Genomic DNA, 26,304 nt, shown 5'->3' with positions numbered 1-26,304 from the left:
GCGTGAGGTTGTGCCCGAGGGGGGCGGGACAAGCCGAGGCTCTCAATGTCGGAGAGCGCGCGCTGACATCAATCTCACCATGCGCAGCGCCCAGAAAAATGTCTCTCTAAATTTTACCCATCAACTCCTTCTGTGTGTTTACCAAATAGTCCCAGTTCTTATCTAAAAGGCATCCCCAGAGCGCCGAGGTGTAGATGAGTTCCTCCAGGAAAGTCACCGTGCTGCTTATGCTGGTGGTCCTGACAGTGCAAGGTAAGACAAGCGTTTTGAAGAAGTGGGGATGTCGGGAGAGTTTGGGGAGTGCAGAACCAACTTACAAATGAGAGATCTGAGCGCTACTGCAAACTTCACGTAGTATAATATAGGCTAGGTTATTCATCTCACAGATACATTCATTATGTATTTTCTGTCTTATTGTAAGCAGTTCGCGTTGTTGGTGGGTTGATTTTTCTGATTGTGCGACGAACTAGAAACCCCGTTTTTCAACCCGCAGCATTGTACGGTCAGAAATTTAGCCATCATCTCCCGACAGAAATGTACAAATTAATCGTAATGATTGCTGTGTTTGCCCGTTGAAGCTTTTCAACAAAGTAGGCTAATTGTCTTTTGAGTGTGGTTCTGCGGAAACCACATAAATAAACGCTAATCTGTTTTTTAAAGGCTACAAAAGTTGGTTATAATCACATATTCTGAGAAAATTTAATAGAACATGTAATGTCATAGGGCCTTGCAGCGCTATCTATTCAGATTAATATAGCGGCATGGCTGTGGTGGCTGGTGGCACTTTAAATTGGGAGGACGGGCTCATGGTAATGGCTGGAACATAATGAAAGGAATGGTATAAAACACATCAAACACCTTGTTTTCCAAGTGTCTGATAACATTCAATTTACTCCATACCATCTATGATCCTTCCTCCCCCCACAAGACTCCTCTACGGTAGGCTATGGTTTGTCATCCCAGGGGATGAACTGTGGTCGTGACACTACGTGCCTTCAAGCACACGGAACCTATGTTTTCAGTTTTTACTGCATGCCTGTCCAGAGATTCGTACACTATTCATGCTGAGTGTGTTACTGACGTATCATTTCAGCTCTGCCTCTTCAAAACAGATGTAACATGCTAAAATAAATCTATACCTCCAAGCCACACTAAAGTGCACCTGACCTAACTTTCTGTGCCAAGCATTATGTACCATGACCGTGTACGTTGTGCATCACAATGTATACCTGAGTTAAATAGAACTGTCCATTCCAGAGCTGTGAGTTGACTCACATGTGCCTGTGATCTGGAAAGTCTGGGGTGAGGAGCACAGAGTACATCTCATCCTGTCTCTGCATTCTACTCTATAAGTCTGTTCTGTTCCCATCTACATTACCGTTCCATTCTGTTCTGTTGTTCTGTTTAGTCATTCGCAGTTCCACTCTGGTCTTTTCTGTTCTGTGTCACAGCTTTCTGTTCTTTGTTCTCATCTCGTTGCCCAGGGATGGTTCTGGTTCTATATCTTGGTGTGTGTGTGTGTGTGTGTGTGTGTGTGTGTGTGTGTGCGCGTGTGTGTGTGAGACCCTTCCTGTAACACCGACACCATTCTGTATACATCTGGCCCTTCTTTGGACACTGTGTTAACAAACCTCCAAACGAGCTTCAACGCCACACAACACTCCTTCTGTGGCCTCTGTGGCAACTGCTTTAAATGCTAGTAAAACTAAGTGCGTGGTCTTCAACCGATTGCTGCCCGCACCAGCACGCCCGACGAGCATCACTACTCTGGATGGTTCTGACTTAGAAAATGTGGACAACTACAAATACCTAGGTGTCTGGTTAGACTGTAAACTCTCCTTCCAGACTCACATTAAGCATCTCCAATCTAAAATTAAATATAGAATCGGCGATGTCATCTACAAAATAGCCTCCAACACTCTATTCAGCAAACTGGATGTAGTCTATCACAGTGCCATCCATTTTGTCACCAAAGCCTCATATACTACCCACCTCTGTGACCTGTATGCTCTGGTTGGCTGGCCCTCGCTACATATTCGTCGCCAAACCCACTGGCTCCAAATCATTAATGAGTCTTTGCTATGTAAAGCCCAGCCTTAATCCCGTTCATTGGTCACCATAACAACACCCACCCGTAGCATGCGCTCCAGCAGGTATATTTCACTGGTCATCCCCAAAGTCAACACTTCCTTTGGCTGCCTTTCCTTCCAGTTTTCTGCTGCCAATGACTGGAACGAATTGCAAAAATCACTGAAGCTCCCTCTCTAACTTTAAGCATCAGCTGTCAGAGCAGCTTACCAATCACTGTACCTGTACACAGCCAATCTGTAAAAAGCACACCCAACATCTTGCTCTTTTGTACCCCAGTATCTCTACTTGCACATCATCATCTGCACATCTATCACTCCAGTGTTAATGCTAAATTGTAATTATTTCACCCCTGTGGCCTATTTATTGCCTACCTCTCTACTCTTCTACATTTGCACACACTGTACACAGATTTTTGTCTATTGTGTTATTGACTATACGTTTGTTTATGTGTAACTCTGTGTTGTTGTTTTTGTCGCACTGCTTTGCTTTATCTTGGCCAGGTCGTAGTTGTAAATGAGAACTTGTTCTCAACTGGCCTATCTGGTTAAATAAAGGGGAAATAAAATAAAATATTGCATTCTGATCCTGTGTGTGTGTGTGTGTGTGTGTGTGTGTGTGTGTGTTTGTGTTTGTGTTCCAAACCTGCTACCTGCAGACTGTGCCATACAGTCCCACTGTAGAAGCCAGTGAGAGACTGGGACACAACTCTCTCTCTAATGGTGTGTAGTGTCTTTACTATCATTAAATTGAATACTTAGTTTTTATCAAAGATTCTCTGTAATTAGTATTACGCGATCATACTGATTAATCATGTAACTGTAATTAACTAGGAAGTCGGGGCACCAAGGAAAATATTCAGATTACAAAGTTATAATTTCCTAATATAACCTTTCAGATATTTTATATCTGATCAATTAGTCTTCGAATTAATGAATTATTTACTTTAGTCTCATTCCAAACGTCATAAATTGTTGGTTATCTGCACGAACCCAGTCTTCACTATGAGTCATCCATTCATCAATTGTCTTAAATCATTTATTTACTAAGTAATTCACAGAAATGCATAAACAAACAGTAGATAAGTACAAGGAAATGATAACGGAGTTTCCCTTGTGGGATAAACCGGTATCGCGGCTTGGTGGAGAAAAGGGGAAGTGGGGGTCAACTGAGATGAGACACTACAAAGTTGATATAACAATTGAAATGCTAATCCTTTGCACATGAACGCTCACTCATTCAGGAACAATTGCAATCAATATATATATATTTACGCTCAGTGTGTCGTCGGGATCATTGTTGAAAAGTTAGTTTCTGTTGGAGAGTTTTCATCCTCTCACTCGCTCTCTCTATCCTGGTTTAAAGGGGTAGGTTAAGAGCGACATTCATTCATGTTGTTGCAGAATGGATGTTTCGGTGGGTTGTCATTCTTCGCGTTCAATGATACCGAATTCCTAGCTGCAGACTAGTAATTCATATCAAAGACTTGTTCTTATTCTGTCGGTATCAATAGTCTAAGAGTTTAATCATGTGGTATGGTTAAAAGATTCAGCAATGGTCATCAGCCTTTGTCCCCTCGTAATGGAGAAAAACATGGTCTGGTGAGAATTTCTCAAAGTTGGGATTTATTCAGAATTGCAGAAAAGGGCCTGTCCCAGGATGCCCGACCCTAACTGGGCTCATGGCCGGTCCTCTGATTTAGTTCAACTCAAAGGGGAATTGTAGTTTCCTTCATTAAACAGTCCAAAATCACATTACACAATTTTACAAACAGTATCACCCTCACTCATTCATCTTATACAACAATTAGATGTAAACCTAATGTCTGAGGCTATTATATAAACAGCGTTATGGTAATGTGGCCACACCGTCTCCCATGAGCTTCCCCAAGTTGTAACAAACGGACCAGTTCGTAGCTGGATTCTTCACCGATCTTTTATACCTTCTCCAGGAACATAAATGTTGTTCGGACCTCAAGTTCTGTGAGGTGGAAGAAATTCCTTTGTTCTCTATGAAAACTCACTCTGTCTCTACACTGTGTGGCCATGAGGCTCTTTGACCACAGCAGCCTGGTTGTAGGAGCAGAGAGAGGGGGATGGTGCTCGCTGTACCATAAGAGGGCAACGTCATGACAGGTGTTAGTGGGAGTCAGAAGGAAGTGTGTTTATGAGGAGGACTGTAAATCCACCAGGATTCACTTCACCCATTGCCCTTTACTTGTTCTGGACAGTTGCAAGACAGATGGTGTTTCTACTGTACTATAGTGTATACAGGCTATTAACCTGGGATTAGATTCTGAAAAAGTAAAAGTAGGAGAACATCGTAATAAGCCTTTCTGAGGTTCTCATCTCGGGTCCTGTCTGTTTGACATGAACATGGACACAGAGACACTTTCAATTCAATTCCATTCCATTCAGTTGTTTTATTTAATTATGTGGACCCATTTGTGTTATAGTGAAGGCACAGAGACCTCTCTCTCTTCCTCTCCTCTCTCTCTTCCTCCCCTCTCCTCTCTCTCTTCCTCCCCCTTCTGCCTACCCTTTCCCCTCCTCACTATCTTCCTCCCCTCTCTCTCTCTCTGCCTACCCTCTCCCTCTCTCTCTCTCTCTCTCTCTCTCTCTCTCACGCTCTCTCTCCTTCCCCTCTTTCTCTGCCTACCTCTCCCCACCTCATCCTATCCCGCCCCCCATGCCTTCCTCTCCTCCCCTCCACTTAGGTGCCATGGTGAATGTGTGGGCTTTGTCTCAGTCAGGGCTGTATCCTGGTCAGTGTGTAGATTAGAGTGTACAGTACAGTACAGTAGAGGAGGTCCATTCAGCCTCCCATACTGAGGCATTAGAACAGGTATTGTCTCCATCCTGTGGATTGGTGGTTTGTCTCTGTAACAGAGGAATTGCTGATCCTGCAATCCTAGGATTTGGGGTATTTATAGTGAGGGACAGAGACTGGATGAGGGAATTTGGAGTTAAGGAAGGACAAATAGGTACAGTAGAAAGAGGCCGTCAGAGTAATGTGTATTCATAATATTTAAAGAGTGCTTAAGAGTCCACTCCCAAAGTCCTAATTCTACTTCTGGCCTTAATAAACATAAACCTACGCCTAAACTGAAACCTAAGCTTATAGCTTCATCTCCACCAACCCTTTCCTAACCCTTACATCCATCCCCAGTCTAATGACTGAACCTTTCCCAAACCCAAATGGTCGCAAAGCAGTGCTGCGTTTCTCGGTGGTGCCTCTCCCACAACCCCTATAGTAAAACTACAGCCCAATTTGCCTTTTTATGGTGTTTATTTTTTCTTATGTTTGTGTGGGTGTTTGTGTGGATGTGTATTAGTGTCTCAGAGGTTCACAGATCCTCTTAACATGATTGCTGTGCGATTATTGCTCGGCACTTCGGTCTTAGACACACACACACACACACACACACACACACACACACACACACGGTGGGAGCCTCGTATCACCGCGATACCCACCACAGCTTAGCAAACCCCCCTTACCTCCCCCTGCCTCCCTCCTCCTTCCCATGAATGTCCGTTGAGACATTCCAGTCTTCTGAACTGAGGACAGACTGAGTCACGTCTGAGGATAGAAAGAGGAGAGGATGGGGGGATGGAGCCTTGCCCGGAGGAGAGAAAGAGGAGAGGATGGAGGGAGGGAGGGAAGGAGCCTTGTCGGAGGAGAGAAAGAGAAGAGGATGGAGGGAGGGAGGGAAGGAGCCTTGTCGGAGGAGAGAAAGAGAAGAGGATAGAGGGATGGAGCCTTGCAGGAGGAGAAAAAGAACACTCCAGAGCAGGAAGAGAAGGGTGTCTCCTTCCGTCTTGATGTCTCCTTCTCTTCCTCCCTCTCTATTTCCTTTGGTTCTTACCCTCATCTCCCTGAATAACTCTTGCTGTGCTGCCTCTAGTTGTACTGTGACAGTAGACTGGCCAACATTACCAACCATGCATTTAGCAAAGTGGCCAATAGCGGCCTTGCTACATATAGAGACAGCATACCTGTATACATATGATCCCTTTTCAATCCCTTGCACCATATTCAGAATGTTTAGAATGTTCTGAATGTTCCTCGACATCCACTCCTGTCTGCATGACTGCTGCCTGACTGCATATGTACATTTATGAATCATGACGCAAACACCACTGTGCTTTCAACTCAACAATACTGGCTGCCTACCTTTGTCACACACGTTTGGGAAGCCTGTAGATTCTGTTGTGCGCTGCAGTCCAAGGCCACTACGTCTCCTGTGGAATTCCATCCTCGTAAACCGCCGTGCACGTGTCTCTGAGTGTGTGTGTGTGTCATCTGCGTCTGTGTGTGTGTTTGCCCGTGGTGTGGGGCAGTTGGAGTGTGAGAGGTTCAGGGCAAGGTTGTTTTGAGTAAAAGGGTATGGTGTTTGTTGATGGAGATACACCATCAGCTCCTGATGACCTCAGGTAGCAGGCTTACCACACAGTAGGCTGGCAGACATTCGCATAAGCTCCTCACTGTGGACATTCAGCATGCAAGAGGGCAGCAGATAGGAGCAATATGGGGAGTATGGTAATCAAGGGTGGATGGATAGAGAGGCAATGCGCACACAAGCCCCCCCCCCCCCTCCCCCCCACACACACACACACACACACACTGCTTCGTGGTCAAACGTTCAGTGATCACATTCATTTCTCTAGTGAATCATAAAGCATGTCACAAACACCCTCAATCTTACTCTCTTGGACAAACGCTAACGCACACATGCACACACACACACACAGACCAATCAGAGCCATCAGCTTATTTTTGGTCGTAATTAGTTCCTTTGGAGCGGGCGACCCGCAGCCTCACGCATCTTTGTCAATCACGTCAAGCACACGTCTGTTCAAAGGGCTCTCAGCCAATGAGGTTTCAGCCCTTTAGGGTTCTCTGCTCCATTTTAACAGAAAGGGACACGCTGCTTGGCTTCTTAACTCCTAATCAATGTGGCCGTTGAAAATATGTCTGCTTAGTGCTTTCTAAGAGCTGTCTCTGAGAGTCAGGCGTAGATTCAGTCAGATCAACTGTTTACCGGCGATAGCCCGCCACCCAAATAGCTGATGTTTTGGCGGTGTCGGAGCTGGAACTGCGTTGGAGCTGTCAAATCGGTGAGCAGCTGCTCTTGATCATTGTCATGAAGCCACACCCGTCCCACATGTTAGAAGTTCAGAATGAGAAAGTGTAGGCTATATAGAAATAATGACGCTCAAATTGAAAATCATTTAAACTAAATCATGTGGATTTCTATCAGCTTAATGGAGGTGTAGATCACACCTCACATTCCAGTGTCTGAACTTGTGAACAAGAATGCATGGGATTTCTCTTAATAATTAGGGCTGAGATCCCGCTAACGGGATCGGAATGACAACAGCCAGTGAAAGTGCATGGTGCCAAATTCAAAACAACAGAAATCCCATAATTAAAATTGCTCAAACATACAAGTTTTTCACACCATTTTAAAGATGCACTTCTTGTTAATCCCACCACAGTGTCCGATTTCAAATAGGCTTTACGGCGAAAGCACCACAAACGATTATGTTAGGTCACCGCCAAGTCACAGAAAAACACAGCCATTTTTACAGCCAAAGAGAGGAGTCACAAAAATCAGAAATAAGAGAGAATGAATCACTAACCTTTGATCTTCATCAGATGACACTCATAGGACTTCATGTTACACAATACATGTATGTTTTGTTCGATAAAGTTCATACTTATTTTAAAAAGTCTCAGTATACTTTGGCGCGTTATGTTCAGTAGTTCCAAAAACATCCGTTGATTTTGCAGAGAGCCACATCATTTTACAGAAATACTCATAATAAATGTTGTGTTATACATGTGTCCGATTTCAAAAAAGCTTTAGGGAAAAAGCAAACCATGCAATAATTGGAGTACGGCGCTCAGAGCTCAAACAAACCAAAAAGATATCCGCCATATTGTGCAGTCAACAGAGGTCAGAAATAACATTATAAATATTCACTTACCTTTGATGATCTTCATCAGAATGCATTCCCAGGAATCCCAGTTCCACAATAAATGTTGGTTTTGTTCGATAATGTCCATCATTTATGTCCAAGTCTTTAGAACCTTGTTTGATACTTCTACTCTGAAGTGGGGGTGAATGAGAGGGGAATGAGTCAGAGGTCTGCCAGAATGCCTTGAGCTCGTGATGCTCTTTCACGTGAGAGCAAGCTCTGTTCCATCGCAATTCTACAGACAAAATAATTATCCGGTTGGAACATTATTGAAGATTTATGTTAAAAACATCCTAAAGATTCATTCTATACTTTGTTTGACATGTTTCTACGGACTGGAACGGAACTTTTGACATTTCGTCTGTGCCTAGTGAACACACTTCGTGAGTTTGGATTTGTTTACCATGGACCCCAGCCATAAGAAGTTTTAATGCGACTCTGTAAAGCCAATGGCATTGTCCACTTTAGGTATAACCCAGAAGCAGCTTGTGGATTTGAAAGATCTAACACAGTTCCACCTCCGACTTCGCCAAAACAACCGCTATGCTGATGTCGGCTGAAGTGGATCTGATTGAATTAATCCCCTAGTCTTAGGTTGTACTGAGATTTGGGATAAAGAGTTGATGGATCAGGAGGAGGACATATACATACGTCTGGTTCTGGGTTTCTGGTTCTCTCTCCATAGTTGCATACAACACACAAACACATATCCTTGCGTCTTGACTGAGCCATGTTTAATGTGACAGCTGGCAGTTTCTGTCACAATGATGTCACCAGTGGTTGAAAATTGAGAGGGTATTATTAAGTCTGTATGGTGTAAGGAACCTTCCAATCTACACAGAGAAAAATAAAGAAAGAAAGAAAGAAAGAAAGAAAGGATGAAGAAGGGGGAAGGAAGGAACAGAGGAAATGCATTTCTTTTATTTTTCAGTGTGAACAAAAGGACCAAATAATGAACAGATTATAATTGCCCTCATTTCCCCTACCCAATTAGGGGTTTAAACAAGGTTCTCAGAGCGCAGCCAATCAGGGACCAGTGCTGTGTTTTAATGTCGGCAGGTAGCGAAGACAGAAATTACAGCCATCCACTGGGCTCTCTCTGGAGAGGAGATCTTTCATTAAGCTGTAAGACTCAGCAGCGCTCGGCGCCGCTTTAAGTGACCTCAGAAATCTTGTGGAAAGTTTGTCTGGGATCTTACTAACTTCTTCAGAATGTATTACTGTAACATGGAACATTAGGGCTGTGGGAAACTGTAAGAAGGTTCTGACATGTACCCCTGGTGTCACGCCCTGGCCTTAGTTATCTTTGTTTTCTTTATTATTTTGGTTAGGTCAGGGTGTGACATGGGGGATTTATGTGTTTGTCTGGTCTAGGGGTTTTTGTATGTTTATGGGGCTGTTTCCGTTCTAGGTAGTTTATAGGTCTATGGTTGCCTAGATTGGTTCTCAATTAGAGGCAGCTGTCTATCGTTGTCTCTGATTGGGAACCATATTTAGGCAGCCATATTCTGTGGGTATTTTGTGGGTGATTGTTTCCTGTCTTTGTGTTCTCTGCACCAGATAGGACTGTTTCGGTTTTGCCACGGTTGTTGTTTTTGTAATTGTGTTCATGTTGAGTTTCTCATATTAAAAACCTTGAACTCTAACCACGCTGCATTTTGAAAGCCGTTACAGAATCACCCACCACAACAGGACCAAGCAGCATGGTAATGGGCAGGAGCAGGAGAGGCAGCGATGTCAGGAGTTTTGGACATGGGAGCAGAATCTGGACTATACAACTTGGGAAGAGATCGACAGGTGAGAGGACGACCCAGGGAGGGTGCCGGAGCCCGCCTGGGATTCGCTGGAGCAGTGCGAGGAGGGTTACAGGAGAATGGAGTTGGCGAAACGAGCACGGCAGCGCGGTAGAAAGCCCAAGAGGCAGCCCCCAAAATGTATTGGGGGGTTGCACACAGGGAGTATGGCGAAGCCAGGTAGGAGACCTGCGCCAACTTCCTGTGCCTACCGGAGAGCGAGAGAGACTGGGCAGGCACCGTGTTATGCTGTGGAGCGCGGGTGCATAGCCCGGTGCGGTACATTCCAGCTCCTCGTATCGGCCGGACGAGAGTGGGCATCGAGCCAGGTAAGATTGGGCAGGCTCGGTGCTCAAGAGCTCCAGTGCGCCTGCACGGTCCGGTAAATCCAGTGCCACCTACACGCACCAGCCCTCCGGTGGCAGCCCCCCGCACCAGGCTTCCTGTGCGTGTCCAGAGCCCAGTACTCCCTGTTTCTCCTCCCTACACTTGCCCTGAGGTGCGAGTCCTCGGCCCAGTACCACCAGTGTCGGCACCACGTACCAGGCCTACAGTGCACTTCGCCTGTCCGGAGCCGCCAGAGTCTCCCGCCTGTCCGGAGCCGCCAGAGTCTCCCGCCTGTCCGGAGCCGCCAGAGTCTCCCGCCTGTCCGGAGCCGCCAGAGTCTCCCGCCTGTCCGGAGCCGCCAGAGTCTCCCGCCTGTCCGGAGCCGCCAGAGTCTCCCGCCTGTCCGGAGCCGCCAGAGTCTCCCGCCTGTCCGGAGCCGCCAGAGTCTCCCGCCTGTCCGGAGCCGCCAGAGTCTCCCGCCTGTCCGGAGCCGCCAGAGTCTCCCGCCTGTCCGGAGCCGCCAGAGTCTCCCGCCTGTCCGGAGCCGCCAGAGTCTCCCGCCTGTCCGGAGCCGCCAGAGTCTCCCGCCTGTCCGGAGCCGCCAGAGTCTCCCGCCTGTCCGGAGCCGCCAGAGTCTCCCGCCTGTCCGGAGCCGCCAGAGTCTCCCGCCTGTCCGGAGCCGCCAGAGTCTCCCGCCTGTCCGGAGCCGCCAGAGTCTCCCGCCTGTCCGGAGCCGCCAGAGTCTCCCAGGATCCGCCTCTCAGTCCTGAGCTACTCCTCAGTCCTGGGCTGCCCCTCAGTCCGGAGCTGCCCCTCAGTCCGGAGGAGTTTGTTTAGTGGAGTGGGGTCCTAGTAGGGTTGCCAATCCTAGGTCGGCGGCGAGGGTCGCCGTTCCTAGGAAGAGACTAAAGCGCACAAAGACTATGGTGAAGTGGGGTCCAAGTCCCGCGCCAGAGCCGCCACCGTGGACAGACGCCCACCCAGACCCTCCCCTATGGATTTAGGTGTGCGGCCGGGAGTCCGCACCTTTGGGGGGGGAGTACTGTCCACGCTGCATTTTGGTCCTCCTCTCCTTCGACGGAAGAAAGCCGTTACACCTGGCCAAGATGTCTAACATGTACCCCAGGCCAGTTCAGGAGACTGTTGGGAAATGTGATTCTCCAGAAGAACACCCACATTAATTGTATAGGACTTGAGTGATGTTTGAGACACATTTAGCCACATTTGACATCTACATTTATAATTTGGTCAGTTAGCAGATGCTCTTAATCAAATCAAATCACATTTTATTTGTCACATGCCCATGGTTAGCAGATGTTAATGCGAGTGTAGCGAAATACTTGTGCTTCTAGTTCCGACAGTGCTGTAATATCTAACAAGTAATCTAACAATTACCCAACAACTACCTAATACACACATGTAAGTATATGGATGAGCAATGGCCGAGCGGCATAGGCAAGGTGCAATAGATGGTATAAAATACAGTATATACAGTGAGGGGAAAAAAGTATTTGATGCCCTACTGATTTTGTACGTTTGCCCACTGACAAAGAAATGATCAGTCTATAATTTTAATGGTAGGTTTATTTGAACAGTGAGAGACAGAATAACAAACAAAAAAATCCAGAAAAACACATGTCAAAAATGTTATACATTTATTTGCATTTTAACGAGGGAAATTAGTATTTGACCTCTCTGCAAAACATGACTTAGTCGGGCCCAGCTTTGATGCACCTGTACTGACCTTGCCTTCTGGATGGAAGCTGTGTGAACAGGCAGTGGCTCGGGTGGTTGATGTACTTGATGATCTTTTTGGCCTTCCTGTGACATCGGGTGCTGTAGGTGTCATGGAGGGCAGGTAGTTTGCCCCCGGTGATGCGTTGTGCAGACCGCACCACCCTCTGGAGAGCCTTGCGGTTGAGGGAAGTGCAGTTGCCGTACCAGGCTTTGATACAGCCCGACAGGATGTTCTCGATTGTGCATCTGTAAAAGTTTGTCAGGGTTTTAGGTGACAATTTCTTCAGCCTCCTGAGGTTGAAGAGGCGGTGTTGCGCCGCCTTCACCACACTGTCTGTGTGAGTGGACCATTTTAGTTTGTCTGTGATGTGTACACCGAGGAACTTAAAACATTCCACCTTCTCCACTGCTGTCCCTTCGATGTGGATAGGGGGTGCTCCCTCTGTTTCCTGAAGTCCACGATCATCTCCTTTGTTTTGTTGACGTCTGGGCCAGCAGCCTTGCGAGAGTTAACACGATTAAATGTTTTACTCACATCAGCAACAGAGAATGAGGAGGGGGGGGGTTCAGTCTTTGTTAGCGGGCCGTGACGGTGGCACTGTTTTACCCTCAAAGTGGGTAAAGAAGGTGTTTAGTTTGTCTGGAAGCGTGATGTCGGTGTCCGTGACGTGGCTGGATTTTTTTTGTAGTCCGTGATTTCCTGTAGACCTTGCGACATACGTCTCGTGTCTGAGCGAAGAATTGCGACTCCACCTTGTTCCTGTCCTGGCATTTTGCTTGTTTGATTGCCTTGCGGAGGGAATAGCTACAGTGTTTATATCCAGAAGTCTTTCCATGGTTAAATGCAGTGGATCGCAGGTTTGGTGCGAATGTCGCCATCCATCCATGGTTTCTGGTTAGGGTAGATTTTAATAGTCACAGTGGGTACAACATCTTCAATGCACTTCTTTGTAAACGCACTCACCGAGTAAGCGTATAGGTCAATGTTGTTCTCTGAGGCTGACCGGAACATATTCCAGTCCGTGTGATCAAAACAATCTTGAAGCGTGGCTTCCGATTGGTCGGACCAGCGTTGAATGGTTCTCGTCACCGGTACACCCTGTTTGAGTTTCTGCTTATAAGACGGAAGGAGCAAAATGGCGTCGTGGTCGGATTTGCCGTAGGGAGGACGGGAGAGGGCTTTGTATGCATCGGAACTTAGAGTAGCAGCGGTCGCATAGCGCAATAAATGCTGGAAGAATTTTGGTAGACTTGTTCTCAAATTTGCTTTGTTAATATCCCCAGTTACAATAAATGCAGCCTCAGGATGTATGGTTTCCAGTTTGAATATAGTCCAGTGAAGTTCCTTGATGGCCGTCTTGGTGTCTGCTTGAGGGGGAATGTAAACATCTGTGACTATAACTGACGAGAATTGTCTTGGTAGGTAAAATGGCCGGCACTTGATTGAAAGGAATTCTAGATCGGGTGAGCAGAAGGATTTGAGTTTCTGTATGATGTTATGATTTCACCATGAGTCGTGAGCATAAACCACTGCCCTTCCTTTTCCCAGAGAGGTGTTTATCTCTGTCGGCGCGATGCATGGAGAAGCCCGGTGGCTGAACCGATTCCGACAACATATCCAGAGAGAGCCACGTTTCTGTGAAACAGAGAATGTTACAATCTTTGATGTCTCTCTGGAAGGTAACCCTTGCTCAAATGTTGTCTACCTTGTAATTCTTAGGGATCGGCGTCCCGCTAGCTGGACACCAGCCGACAACATCCGGTGAAATTCCTAGGGAGCTCAATTAAAATAAATAATCGGAATATTAAACATTCATGAACATACAAGTATCTTATATAATTTAAAACTTACATTTTTGTTAATCTAACTGCGTTGTCTGATTCACAATAGGCTTTATGGCGAAAGCATACCATGAGATTGTCTGAGGACGGCGCCCCACCTCAACATATTTTTCAACCAGCACAGGCTTCATAAAATCACAAATGGTGATTAAATAAATCACTCACTTTTGAAGATCTTCCTCTGTTTGCAATCCCAAGGGTCCCAGCTACAACATGAATGGTCGTTTTGTTAGGAAAATCCCCAAAAAGTCTGTTTTAGTTGGCTCCTTCGATTTCAGTAATCCACTCGTTCAACAGGCAGACAAAGGAGTCCATAAAGCTACCGCTAAACTTCGTCCAAGCAAGTCAAACAACGTTTCTATCTAATCCTCATGTACTCTAAAATGTAAATGAACTATACTATTTCATTCGGAATGTAGTATGTTCAATAGGAAAGCAACATTTGTAAGAGTGTGCCCTCTCCCTCGCGCGCCGAAAGACCTGATATTGTTCCGGTGACCTCCTCACCAGAACTCCAAATTCTTGCTTGTTTTTAAAAAAAAAAGCCATATGAATTGCAATCTGGGAGACTGATTTACATAGGAACAATAGGTTTCCATTATAAGAGCCTGGGACCTCAAAAACATAATTCTGGTTGGTTTTTCTTCGGATTTCCGCCTACCTTATCAATTATGTTATAGTCTCAGACATTATTTTTAACAGTTTTAGAAACTTCAAAGTGTTTTCTATCCAATGCTACCAATTATGTGCATATCCTGGCCTGAGTAACAGGCAGTTTACTTTGGGCATGTCAGTCGGGCGTCAATTCAGGAAACTAGACCCTATCCCTAACAAGACCAAGAGACTGACCATTGGCTAGTAGTATACTCGCGAGAGGTGTGTATGTCTATGGAGCCTTGCCAGGTGGCCGCTTCGTCTGCCCCTTCTGCGGCGTTGTTGCTTTGGATCACCTACTGGAATTAGCTCCATTGTCCTGGGTGGTGGTCCGAACAGAGTATCCGCTTCGGGACAGTTGTATTCCTGGTAGTAATTTTGATAAGTTGACGTTGCTCTTATATCCAATAGTTCTTTCCGGCTGTATGTAATAAGACTTAAGATTTCCTGGGGTAACAGTGTAAGAAATAATATATAAAAAACAAAATTCTGCATAGTTTCCTAAGAACTCGAAGCGAGGCGACCATCTCTGTCGGTGCCATGCTACATGCCAGAGCCACTTACAGTTTGTGCATTCAACTAAGGTAGATAAAACAGCTACATATCACAGTCATTGAAAGTAAGAACTTTCCGCAATATAGCAGCATATTAGCCTGGACCCAAATCAGTTTGTACTTTTGCCTACTCCGTTGACATTTTCAAGCCAAACATGTTTTGTGTGAGAATTCCATAAGGAGTTGGCAAGAGAGCAGCAACAGACTGGCACCCAGCATTACCATACACACTGAGTGGACAAAACATTGTAACACACATGCTACATTGGTTAGGTCAGCGCTGTCCTTTGTGTGTGTCTTTAATGTGGAGGGAGACTGAGAGTGCCAGATCCCTCTGAAATAGAGTATCTAAACAGAGACGTAAATATACACTGAACCATTATGAACGCCTGCTTTTTCCATTGCATAAATGAACCAGGTGAATCCAGGTTAAGAACACATTCATTAAGAACACATTCTTATTTACAATGACGGCCTAGGAACAGTGGGTTAACTGCCTTGTTCAGGGGAACAGAATATTTTTTTACCTGGTCAGCTCAGGGATTTGATATAGCAACCTTTCGGTTACTGGCCCAACGCTCTAACCACTAGGCTACCTGCCGCCCCTTTAATCGAAGGAGTGTCTTTGATTTGACGGCCTGCACATGCACAGTTGGGCGCCAGACGACCGTGCCAGGCGACCGTGCCAGACGACCGTGCCAGGCGACCGTGCCAGGCGACCGTGCGCCTGGCACCTACTACCATACCCTGTTCAAAGAAACTTTTATATTTTGTCTTGCCCATTCACCCTCTGAATGACACATATACACAATCCATGTCTCCATGAAGATGAAAATGTGTCAGTTTGTCGCTTTCACAACGTTGGAGTAATAACATGTTCAACTTCTTAAGACATTGGTTCAGATCAGAGAGGTTGTGCCTTTTAGATTAAGACATTGGTTCCGATCAGAGAGGTTGTGCATTTTAGATTAACACATTGGTTCAGATCAGAGAGGTTGTGCCTTTTAGATTAAGACATTGGTTCAGATCAGAGAGGTTGAGCCTTTTAGATTAAGACATTGGTTCAGATCAGAGAGGTTGTGCCTTTTAGATTAAGACATTGGTTCCGATCAGAGAGGTTGTGCCTTTTAGATTAAGACGTTGGTTCAGATCAGAGAGGTTGTGCCTTTTTAGATTAAGACATTGGTTCAGATCAGAGAGGTTGTGCCTTTTAGATTAAGACATTGGTTCAGATCAGAGAGGTTGTGCCTTTTAGATTAAGACATTGGTTCAGATCAGAGAGGTTGTGCCTTTTAGATTAAGACATTGGTTCCGATCAGAGAGGTTGTGCCTTTTAGATTAAGACATTGGTTCAGATCAGAGAGGTTGTGCCTTTTAGATTAAGACATTGGTTCAGATCAGAGAGGTTGTGCCTTTTAGATTAAGACATTGGTTCAGATCAGAGAGGTTGAGCCTTTTAGATTAAGACATTGGTTCAGATCAGAGAGGTTGTTCCTTTTAGATTGAGACATTGGTTCAGATCAGAGAGGTTGTGCCATTTAGATTAAGACATTGGTTCAGATCAGAGAGGTTGTGCCTTTTAGATTAAGACATTGGTTCAGATCAGAGAGGTTGAGCCTTTTAGATTAAGACATTGGTTCAGATCAGAGAGGTTGTTCCTTTTAGATTGAGACATTGGTTCCGATCAGAGAGGTTGTGCCTTTTAGATTAAGACATTGGTTCAGATCAGAGAGGTTGTGCCTTTTAGATTAAGACATTGGTTCAGATCAGAGAGGTTGTGCCTTTTAGATTAAGACATTGGTTCAGATCAGAGAGGTTGTGCCTTTTAGATTAAGACATTGGTTCAGATCAGAGAGGTTGTGCCTTTTAGATTAAGACTTTGGTTCAGATCAGAGAGGTTGTGCCTTTTAGATTAAGAGAACATGAACAAAGTTTGGTAACAGAACGACGGTTTCCGCTGCTTGTGCTTTTATTCTGTTACCAGTTAGGAGAGTACAGGACGGTGTGTGTGTGTGTTTGCGGGTGTATGTGTTGGTTATCTAGCAGTTCCCTTCCTGACCTCACCTCTCAAACCAACTGTATTGAGTGGAAGTTTGCACTGAGTTCTTAGTCAATATGTTTCTGAGTTAAATAGGAACCATGTTTTTCAAGAGTAATCTTAAACATCCAACTGGTGTGGATAAAATAGATGTGTGGTTAAATTTGGTTGGAATGTGGTACTGGCAGGGTTGTTGATTCAATACCTGTCTGGACCATATAATAACCTACAGAACACACATTATTTACTGTTAACTGTAAGTCCCCCAAAATAACATATTTTATGAATTCATTATTACCAGGAAATGTTTTTGTGTTGTTTTGGCCCGGTTTGCACTTTTAATCACTAAATGCTTTCAGCCACTCTACTCTCTGGTCACAGAATGGAGGGGTGATGCACTGATGCTCAAATCCACTGGTCCCAGTATCTAGGCTGTACTGGTGTTAGTTGTCTACTGGTGCAGAGGCAGACAGACAGACAGACAGACAGAAAGACCGCTGACAGACATGCTGACATACAGACTGCAGACAGACGGCAGACAGACGGCAGACAGACGGCAGACAGACGGCAGACAGACGGCAGACAGACAGACTGCTGACAGACAGACGGACGGATGGACGGACGGACGGCTGACTTTGGAGCTTGCAGGCGAGAGACGAGAGACTGGTGGTCTTTTAAAGGCTGTGTTCAATTAACCATGAGAGAGATGGGGGGAGATAGAGAGGGAGGGGAAAATGATGAAGGAAGAAAGGGAGTGTGAAGGTTAGAGGGAGAGGAGGGGAATTAAAAGATTGGTGTCCTTTGAAGCTATGGCCGAGGCGGGGGTGGAGGGATGTCCCAAGTGAGGCACGATTTTCTGCTCGGACAGGCGTGGGTTTCACGCGTTGTCCCCGGCAACCAAGTCACCAGTGGGGTAGGTTTTTGCACGTCACGAAATGACCTTCATACCTACTATGCCAGGTCTACTCTGAATTTAACAGGTTTGGGCACACACACACGCAGGCACACACACACACACATAACTGACATTGCGTTCCAGTCTGTGGGGATTTACTAAAAGCTTCCACTTGGCTTCCTCTGTAGAAACAGCTCCTATGTGTGACTCCTCACACACCGTACTTCGATGAGACACAACTTTCCATCCATTCACAGCAAAGAGCTATTGATTAAAACCTTAATGTGGACAAAGTGATAAAATGCTAAAGGTTGAATCATGACTTCTCCTCTAAGTCCCCTTCATTTAAAGCCTGACAACAAGGGATAATCTCTTTGTCGTGGTAATTTAAAAAGACACCCTACTATTTTGTAAAAGCACCCCCCCCCCCCCCGAGTGGAGATTCTCTCTCACTCTCTCTCTCTCTCTCTCTCTCTCTCTCTCTACCTCTCAGGTTGTTTGTCATCCAAGGGGGAGGACAGGCTGTTCAGGAAGCTATTCAGGAGATACAATCAGTTCATCAGACCAGTGGAGAATGTCTCTGACCCTGTTACCGTGGAGTTTGAGGTCTCCATATCCCAGCTGGTCAAAGTGGTGAGACTCACCTGCATCATTACTGGAGCAAATAAGCATATACTTTTGAACTAATTACTTGATTATGTACAGGCTATGACGTCATGTTCACCCCCCCCCCCCCCCCCCCATCTCTTCTCAGGATGAAGTCAATCAGATTATGGAGACCAATCTTTGGCTGAGACATGTAAGTCAAGTTATCATCTGATCTAAGAACTGAGGTCTAAACCACAGTACAGCAGTTAGTGTAGTAGGCACTGTTAAAATCTGGTCTAAGATCTCTGTTTTCTCCTCTCTTTGTTGCAGGTCTGGAATGACTACAAGCTGAAATGGTTTCCCGTTGAGTATGACGGACTTGAGTTCATACGTGTGCCCTCCAATAAGATATGGAGGCCGGACATCGTCCTCTACAACAAGTGAGCTCAATATCTTTAACTATGTACATTATATCAATGTTCTCTTGTTGCTTTTCAGCCAACAGTGCTAAATGCTACACTAACCATCACTCATTGTCTCTTCTCCAGATCTGTGGGTGTTTTTTTGTTGCCATCAGTGATAAATGATATGCTAACTATCATATCTCCCCTCTCTTCAGTGCTGTGGGAGACTTCCTGGTTGAGGACAAAACCAAAGCTCTGCTGAAGTTTGATGGCACCATCACCTGGATCCCCCCCGCCATCTTTAAATCATCCTGTCCCATGGACATCACCTACTTCCCCTTTGACTACCAGAACTGCTCCATGAAGTTTGGCTCCTGGACCTACGACAAGGCCAAGATCGACCTGGTGCTAATAGGGTCAAAGGTCAGTAATCACATTGGTTAGCTAGTTTACTAACTCATTTGCTAGCTAGTTAGCTAACTCCACATTAAGAAAATGTGCTGGGTTTTTTGGCTAATTCAATGTGGCTGGGTTTATTGTTTACTTAGTAAATTTCAACAGGAAGTACTTCCTGGTCTTTTTTATGATGTAATCTCAGTCTAAACCCTCTTTATCTCCTTCTAGGAGAGAACTCCCTAGGCTCTGCTTCACTGCTAACATACTACTGTCTCCGTAGGTGAATCTCAAAGACTTCTGGGAGAGCGGCGAGTGGGAGATCATCGATGCCCCGGGCTACAAACACGACATCAAGTACAACTGCTGTGAGGAGATCTACCCAGACATCACCTACTCCTTCTACATCAGACGCCTCCCTCTCTTCTACACCATCAACCTCATCATCCCCTGTCTCCTCATCTCCTTCCTCACCGTCCTCGTCTTCTACCTCCCCTCTGACTGTGGAGAGAAGGTGACCCTCTGTATCTCTGTCCTCCTGTCCCTCACTGTGTTCCTCCTGGTCATCACTGAGACCATCCCGTCTACGTCTCTGGTCATCCCCCTCATCGGGGAGTACCTCCTCTTCACCATGATCTTCGTCACCCTCTCCATCGTCATCACCGTGTTCGTGCTGAACGTCCACTACCGTACGCCCATGACTCACACCATGCCGGCCTGGGTCCGGTCTGTGTTCCTGGGGTTGCTGCCCAAGGTGATGCTCATGAGGAGGCCTGTAGACCAGGGCTGCCCCTCCTCTGTGGGGAGTGGGAGAGGAGATGGAACAGGAGGGGGGAGTATTGGAGGTGGAGGTGTGGGAGGAGGAGCGAGGGGAACGGGGAAGAAGAGGAAAAACAGTATTGGAGGACGAATAGGGGGAGGGATAGGGTGTGTGCAGGTAGACGGGGGTGCGGTCGCAGCCGAAAGGGGGCAGGTGGGGGCGATGAACTGTGTGGAGTACGGTGAAGTGCAAAACAAGCCGAAGTTCCCCTGTAAGGGGAAAGAGGTGCCCATCCCCACCGTTCCCCCGGTGGTTCCCCCTCCTGCCCCTTCTGAGCCGGACCTACCCAAACTGCCCCGAGCTCTCAACGCCCCGCCCAACATCAACGCAGTGGTGGCCTTCTCCGTGGTGTCACCAGAGATCAAACAAGCCATCGAGAGTGTCAAGTACATCGCTGAGAACATGAGGACACGCAACAAGGCCAAAGAGGTAGGACACTTTGGGTTATTACATCATTATTTGTCAGTAACTACAGATGAATGCTCTGCAGTGTAGTTCTTTGTGAGCTGAGGTTTTGGATCACATCTAATAGTGAACCGAAGAGAGCAGAAGCATTCCCCAGTCCTTCTCCCTCTTGCAGCTTGTCCAGTGGAAGTGGTATAGAAAATACAAGCTGTAATTAGACTTCAGCTAAATGGAATTGGCAAATGTGCTGGGCCATGCACACACACACACGGTACATCCTTACACACACAGATTCACATTAATCCATGCAAACACAATTTCATACACACATTCTCACTCACAAATATTCTTACACACCCAGACCCAACTGAGGCAGGGTATTCTCTGATAGAGAGCCAAACTCCATGGGGTCTCATTCCTGCTTTCTACCTGGTTTAATCTGCAAAGCTGTTTGTGAGAGAGCTTCAGTTAGCTTCACCCCTCTCTCTGCATCTGGCTGATACGCTTGTTGTTGCTCAGTGTTTTCGCAGTCTTTTCTTGGTAAGGCTTGATCTCAGTGTTGAAATGATGCACACAGAACAGCCATACACACTTCAGGAGACAATGGCATTACTTCACCCTGAAGTAGTGGACCACAGCAGGCTGCATCAGGAAAACACACATCTGACCTGACCCAATCCTGATATATGCTATAGGGCTCAAGGAAAACTGGTATTTTGTTTCTCTCTCTGTCTCTTTCGGTCTGTCTTGTTCTCTTGCTGTTTCTTACGGCCATCCAAGAGGGAGAGGGAGAGAGAGAGAGAGGGAGAAAGAGAGAGAGAGAGAGAGAGGGAGAAAGAGAGAGAGAGGGAGAGAGAGAGAGAATTACATATGGTTTAAAAATAAGCTCAACTGGACACCTTAATGAGGCAGTGAATTAACTCAGATAGAAAGAACACAGGGCATTCTATGCCATTATAAAACCAATTCAAATTGAAATACCTATTAAAATTAAAATTAGGCTAAAACTAATTGAATATGTCATTGAACCAATTGCACTTCATAGCAGCGAGGTGTGGGGTCCACTTGCAAAACAAGATTTCACCAAATGGGACAAACACCCCATTGAAACCCTGCATGCAGAGTTCTGTAAGATTCTCCTACATGTCCAGAGGAAAACTACAAACAATGCATGCAGGGCAGAATTAGGCCAATATCCACCAATAACAAAAACTCAAAAAAGAGCAATTTAGTTTTGGAAACATCTAAATACCCCCCTCCCATATCATTACCAAGCCCTGCAATGCCAAGAGCTGGGCAAAGAAAGAGTCCCCTCATCCAGCTGGTCCTGGAGTTCACAAACCTGTTCTACTAACACACTGAAGCCTCAGGACCAGAACATCCAATCAATCAGAATAAACCAAATTTCAACACAGTCAAAACAAAACTTCTTGCTTATTGAGAAACATAAGCAGAAGCAGCAAGCAAAAGGCAGTGCTATCTGTCCCTAAATTGACAGTATACCATGGCTAACTATTTGACCATGATTACTGATCAAAACCTTACGAAAACCTTGACAGAGTACAGGCTCAGTGAGCACAGCCTTGCCATTGAGAAGGGTAGACACAGGAAAACCTGGCTCCCTGTAGAGGAAAGGCTGTGCAACACTGCACAACAGCAGAACCTGAGACGGAGCTGCATTTCCTGACAAAATGTCAAAAATATAAAACAATTAGTAATTTCCCCAAATTTGAAACCCTTATTCAAGGTTTCAAAGACCTCTCTGATAGGAATAGGCTACCCCTCCTGTTGGGGGAGGACGCAGAGAGCTGTGGGTTGGCAGCACACTACTTTGCTGCCTGCCATAAGATGAGGGACAGTGTCTGACAGACCAATCAACCTGCACATGTCCTCTACTTTATGCTTATTGTTATTGTTCAATGTATGGTTATTTTGACCCTTGGTTATTGTTGTTACTGTTGTCCCGTTAACAATTTTGATTCTTATTATTTTAATATTGTAAATATCCAAAGTAAGCTTTGGCAATGTGTACATTGTTACGTCATGCCAATAATGCAAATAGAATAGAATTGAATTGAAACTTGAGAGAGAGACAGGGAAAGAGAGAGAGAGAGAGAGAGGGGGGGAGAGGGAGGGAGGGAGGGGGGGAGAGGGAGGGAGGGAGGGGGGAGACGGAGGGAGGGGGTGGGAGAGGAGAGGGGGGAGGGAGGAGAGGGAGGGAGGGGGGGAGGACGGAGGGAGGGAGGGGGTGGGAGAGGAGAGGGGGGAGGGAGGAGAGGGAGAGAGGGGGGAGAGGAGAGGGAGGGGGGAGGGGGGAGAGGAGAGGGAGGGGGGAGAGAGAGGGGGAGAGAGAGACAGGGAAAGAGAGAGGGGAGGAGAGGGAGGGGGAGAGGGGGGGAGAGGGGAGGGGGGAGGGGGGAGAGGAGAGGGAGGAGGGGAGAGGAGAGGAGAGGGAGGGGGAGAGGGGGGGGAGAGGGGGAGAGGGAGGGGGAGAGGGAGGGGGAGAGAGAGGGGGAGAGAGACAGGGAAAGAGAGAGGGGAGGGGAGGGGGAGAGAGGGGGAGAGAGACAGGGAAAGAGAGAGAGAGGGAGGGAAAGAGAGGGGAAGAGATTACTTCCCTTTTGAACTTTTAAATCCCTGCTTAACCCTCCCCTCACATCCCTTTCCTTCTTTGTCTTACAGTATTTCCAATTGCCTTTAATGATCTGTGATTCCCTGTCCTCTGATGAGCTGTGCCCCCCCCTCCCCCTCCCCCCCAGGTGGAGGATGACTGGAAGTACGTAGCCATGGTGATTGACAGGATCTTCCTGTGGGTGTTTGTGACGGTGTGTATCACTGGAACTCTGGGACTGTTCCTACAGCCTCTCATCGGCTTCTTCACATGAACCATGACACTACTCTTTTCTCCTTTCTTTATTGTCTTTCTGTTTCCGTTATCCTCTCATTCTCTCCAATCGTCAATTTTTCTATTCTCTCTCTCACACTCCCATTATGTATTTCCTCTTCTACTGGCATTTATTATCTTCCTGTCCAAAAGCAGGAAAAATACATTTATTTGTATTTTTTAAATGGCATTGCCTCATTATAACCAGTTATTTACTGTGTAACCCTTTTCTTAGGACAACTACATTCTTACTGGTTAACATCTCTGTTACTACCCCTGTATTATGCCAGTAGAGAAGTTAGTTCTTGTTCTAGACATGATGCCAAACGGATCTAGAATATGTAGCTCTGTGCCGTATGTAGTCAGGGGCTGACTGAAGGAGTAACCACACGATGCCTCTTTCTTAATGGCATACTGTTCATGTTATGATACTGTAGTCTACTGATTTGTTCATGGTATAAATCTGTTATATCTCTATCTTCTATACCTATCTTCACTCCTGTGCTATGCTTAAGGCTAGGAGTATTTCCTTACCAGGAACAACTCTATGGAAATACTCCTGTTATACCTTCTATACAGTACCAGTCAAAAGTGTATTTTTTAAACTATTTTCTACATTGTTGAATAATAGCGAAGACACCAACACTATGAAATAACACATATGGAATCATGTAGTAACCAAAAAAGTGTTAAACAAATCAAAATCTATTTTATATTTGAGATTCTTCAAAGTAGCCACCCTTTGCCTTCATGACAGCTTTGCTGTAGAACACACAAAACACACACACACACACAAAATAGTTTGTGTCCAAGTTTTTGACTGGTATTGTACAAAATATATAGATTATGCATGATTAATGATGCTAACTTTAAATAAGGTTTCTGTACAGACATGGTTTTATGACTTTAATATACCATGATAGCATGTTTACATATCACACTGGGGTTGGCTAACCACTCAATGTAAATGTACAAACTGTAAAGACACTTTGGAATGCACGTTGTAGATTAAAACCTCTCTGTAAAAGATGTGAAAACCCATCCTGTCTGGTTTCTTTCATTGACAAGGTGTCAGCGTGTAGTAACGTGACTGTTATACGATCTCTGACTGGGGATTGGTGGAAAATCACCCTTTGCTTCTCTGGAATCAAGTGGGCTTTTCATGTGTATGGTTACAGGGCCGGCGGGCTCTGATGTTTTGTGTTATGTGTGTGTGTGTGTGTGTGTTGCTTGTGTTGTTGGCCACAGGCAGTGTCTTCTCTGGGGACAGAGACGGTTAATGGCGGGATGAAAGGGGTTAATCATGCCATAATGATGTTATATAAACCATGGAATCCTTATTGGGGTCAATAAGTCTCATAGGCAGATGGAGGGGGAGAGGACAAGTGAGCTCATGGATGGAGGAGAGTTTAGTGGAGGGTGGTGAATAAATGGAGAGGCAGGGAGAAATGGCAGGGAAGGGAAGACTAGATGAAAGCGGGAGAGAGTATTACTGAGCTAATTATGTTATGGTCCATTTTATACAAGTTTCTTGTATGTTTACTTTTCCTATTGGGGTCCACATTTCATAAACTATCCTGTGGTCCGTTGTGAACCTACAGTATTCAGGGGCTGCAGTTGGCCCACAAGCCAGGGTTTGGACACCTCTTGTATAGATGTAGATCCAGTTGAAGGTAGGGGATAGAGGGATCAAGGAAGAGGAGACCGTGAAGGCTAGATGATGTGGGGAGTTAACTACAGTCATCTAGGAATTACTGGGGGCTTGTTAATGTCATGCTGGCTTTAATGCGTCATCTCTCTCTGTGTCCCTGTCTGAGAGACCCTGGACAGAGCAGCCACTTGAATTACATCAAGTCCCTGTCCGAGAGACACTAGGCAGAGCAGCCACTGGAGTTACATCAATATGACCCCTGATAGTGCTTCAATGTCACGTGCGCACACACACAGTCTTGTACAGTTGAAGTCGGAAGTTTGCATACACCTTAGCCAAATACATTTAAACTCAGTTTTTCACAATTCCTGACATTTAATCCTAGTAAAAATTCCCTGTCTTAGGTCAGTTAGGATCACCACTATATTTTATGAATGTGAAATTTCAGAATAATAGTAGAGAGAATGATTGATTTATTTCAGCTTTAATTTCTTTCATCACATCCCCAGTGGGTCAGAAGTTTACATACACTCAATTATTATTCGGTAGCATTGCCTTTAAATTGTTTAACTTGGGTCAAATTTTTCAGGTAGCCTTCCACAAGCTTCCCACAATAAGTTGGGTGAATTTTGGCTCATTCCTCCTGACAGAGCTGGTTTACTAGAGTCAGGTTTGTAGGCCTCCTTGCTCGCACACGCTTTTTCAGTTCTGCCCACAAATTTTCTATAGGATTGAGGTCAGGGCTTTGTGATGACCACTCCAATACCTTGACTTTGTTGTCCTTAAGCCATTTTGCCACAACAGGATGCTGCCACCCCCGTGCTTCACGGTTGGGATAGTGTTCTTCTGCTTGCATGCCTCCCCCTTTTTCCTCCAAGCATAACGATGGTCGTCATGGCCAAACAGTTCGATTTTTGTTTCATCAGACCAAAGGACATTTCTCAAAAAAGTACGATCTTTGTCCCCATGTGCAGTTGCAAACTGTAGTCTGGCTTTTTTATGGCGGTTTTGGAGCAGTGGCTTCTTCCTTGCTGAGCGGCCTTTCAGGTTATGTCGATTTATAGGACTCATTTTACTGTGGATTTTGATATTTTTGTACCTGTTTTCTCCAGCATCTTCACACGGTCCTTTGCTGTTGTTATGGGATTGATTTGCACTTTTCTCACCAAACTGCTTTCATCTCTAAGAGACAGAACGCGTCTCCTTCCTGAGCGGTATGATGGCTGCATGGTCCAATGGTGTTTATA

General features: G+C 45.7%; 1 protein-coding gene across 1 annotated transcript; it reads left to right on the top strand.

The window, feature by feature from the left end:
• On the top strand, positions 1 to 24,441 carry LOC110488814 (neuronal acetylcholine receptor subunit alpha-3). Its single transcript, XM_036942962.1, has 7 exons — positions 1 to 252; positions 18,406 to 18,545; positions 18,667 to 18,711; positions 18,831 to 18,940; positions 19,120 to 19,327; positions 19,581 to 20,546; positions 23,282 to 24,441. The coding sequence occupies exons 1-7, from the start codon at positions 195 to 197 to the stop codon at positions 23,405 to 23,407; spliced, it is 1,653 nt and encodes a 550-aa protein (XP_036798857.1). The 5' UTR covers positions 1 to 194; the 3' UTR covers positions 23,408 to 24,441.
• The last annotated feature ends 1,863 nt before the right edge of the window (positions 24,442 to 26,304 follow it).

The sequence above is a fragment of the Oncorhynchus mykiss genome, chromosome 14 (genome assembly GCF_013265735.2).
Source record: "Oncorhynchus mykiss isolate Arlee chromosome 14, USDA_OmykA_1.1, whole genome shotgun sequence".
Lineage (NCBI taxonomy): Eukaryota > Metazoa > Chordata > Actinopteri > Salmoniformes > Salmonidae > Oncorhynchus > Oncorhynchus mykiss.
The sequence above is the reverse complement of the archived record's forward strand: the minus strand, read 5'-3'. Positions and strand labels throughout refer to the sequence as shown.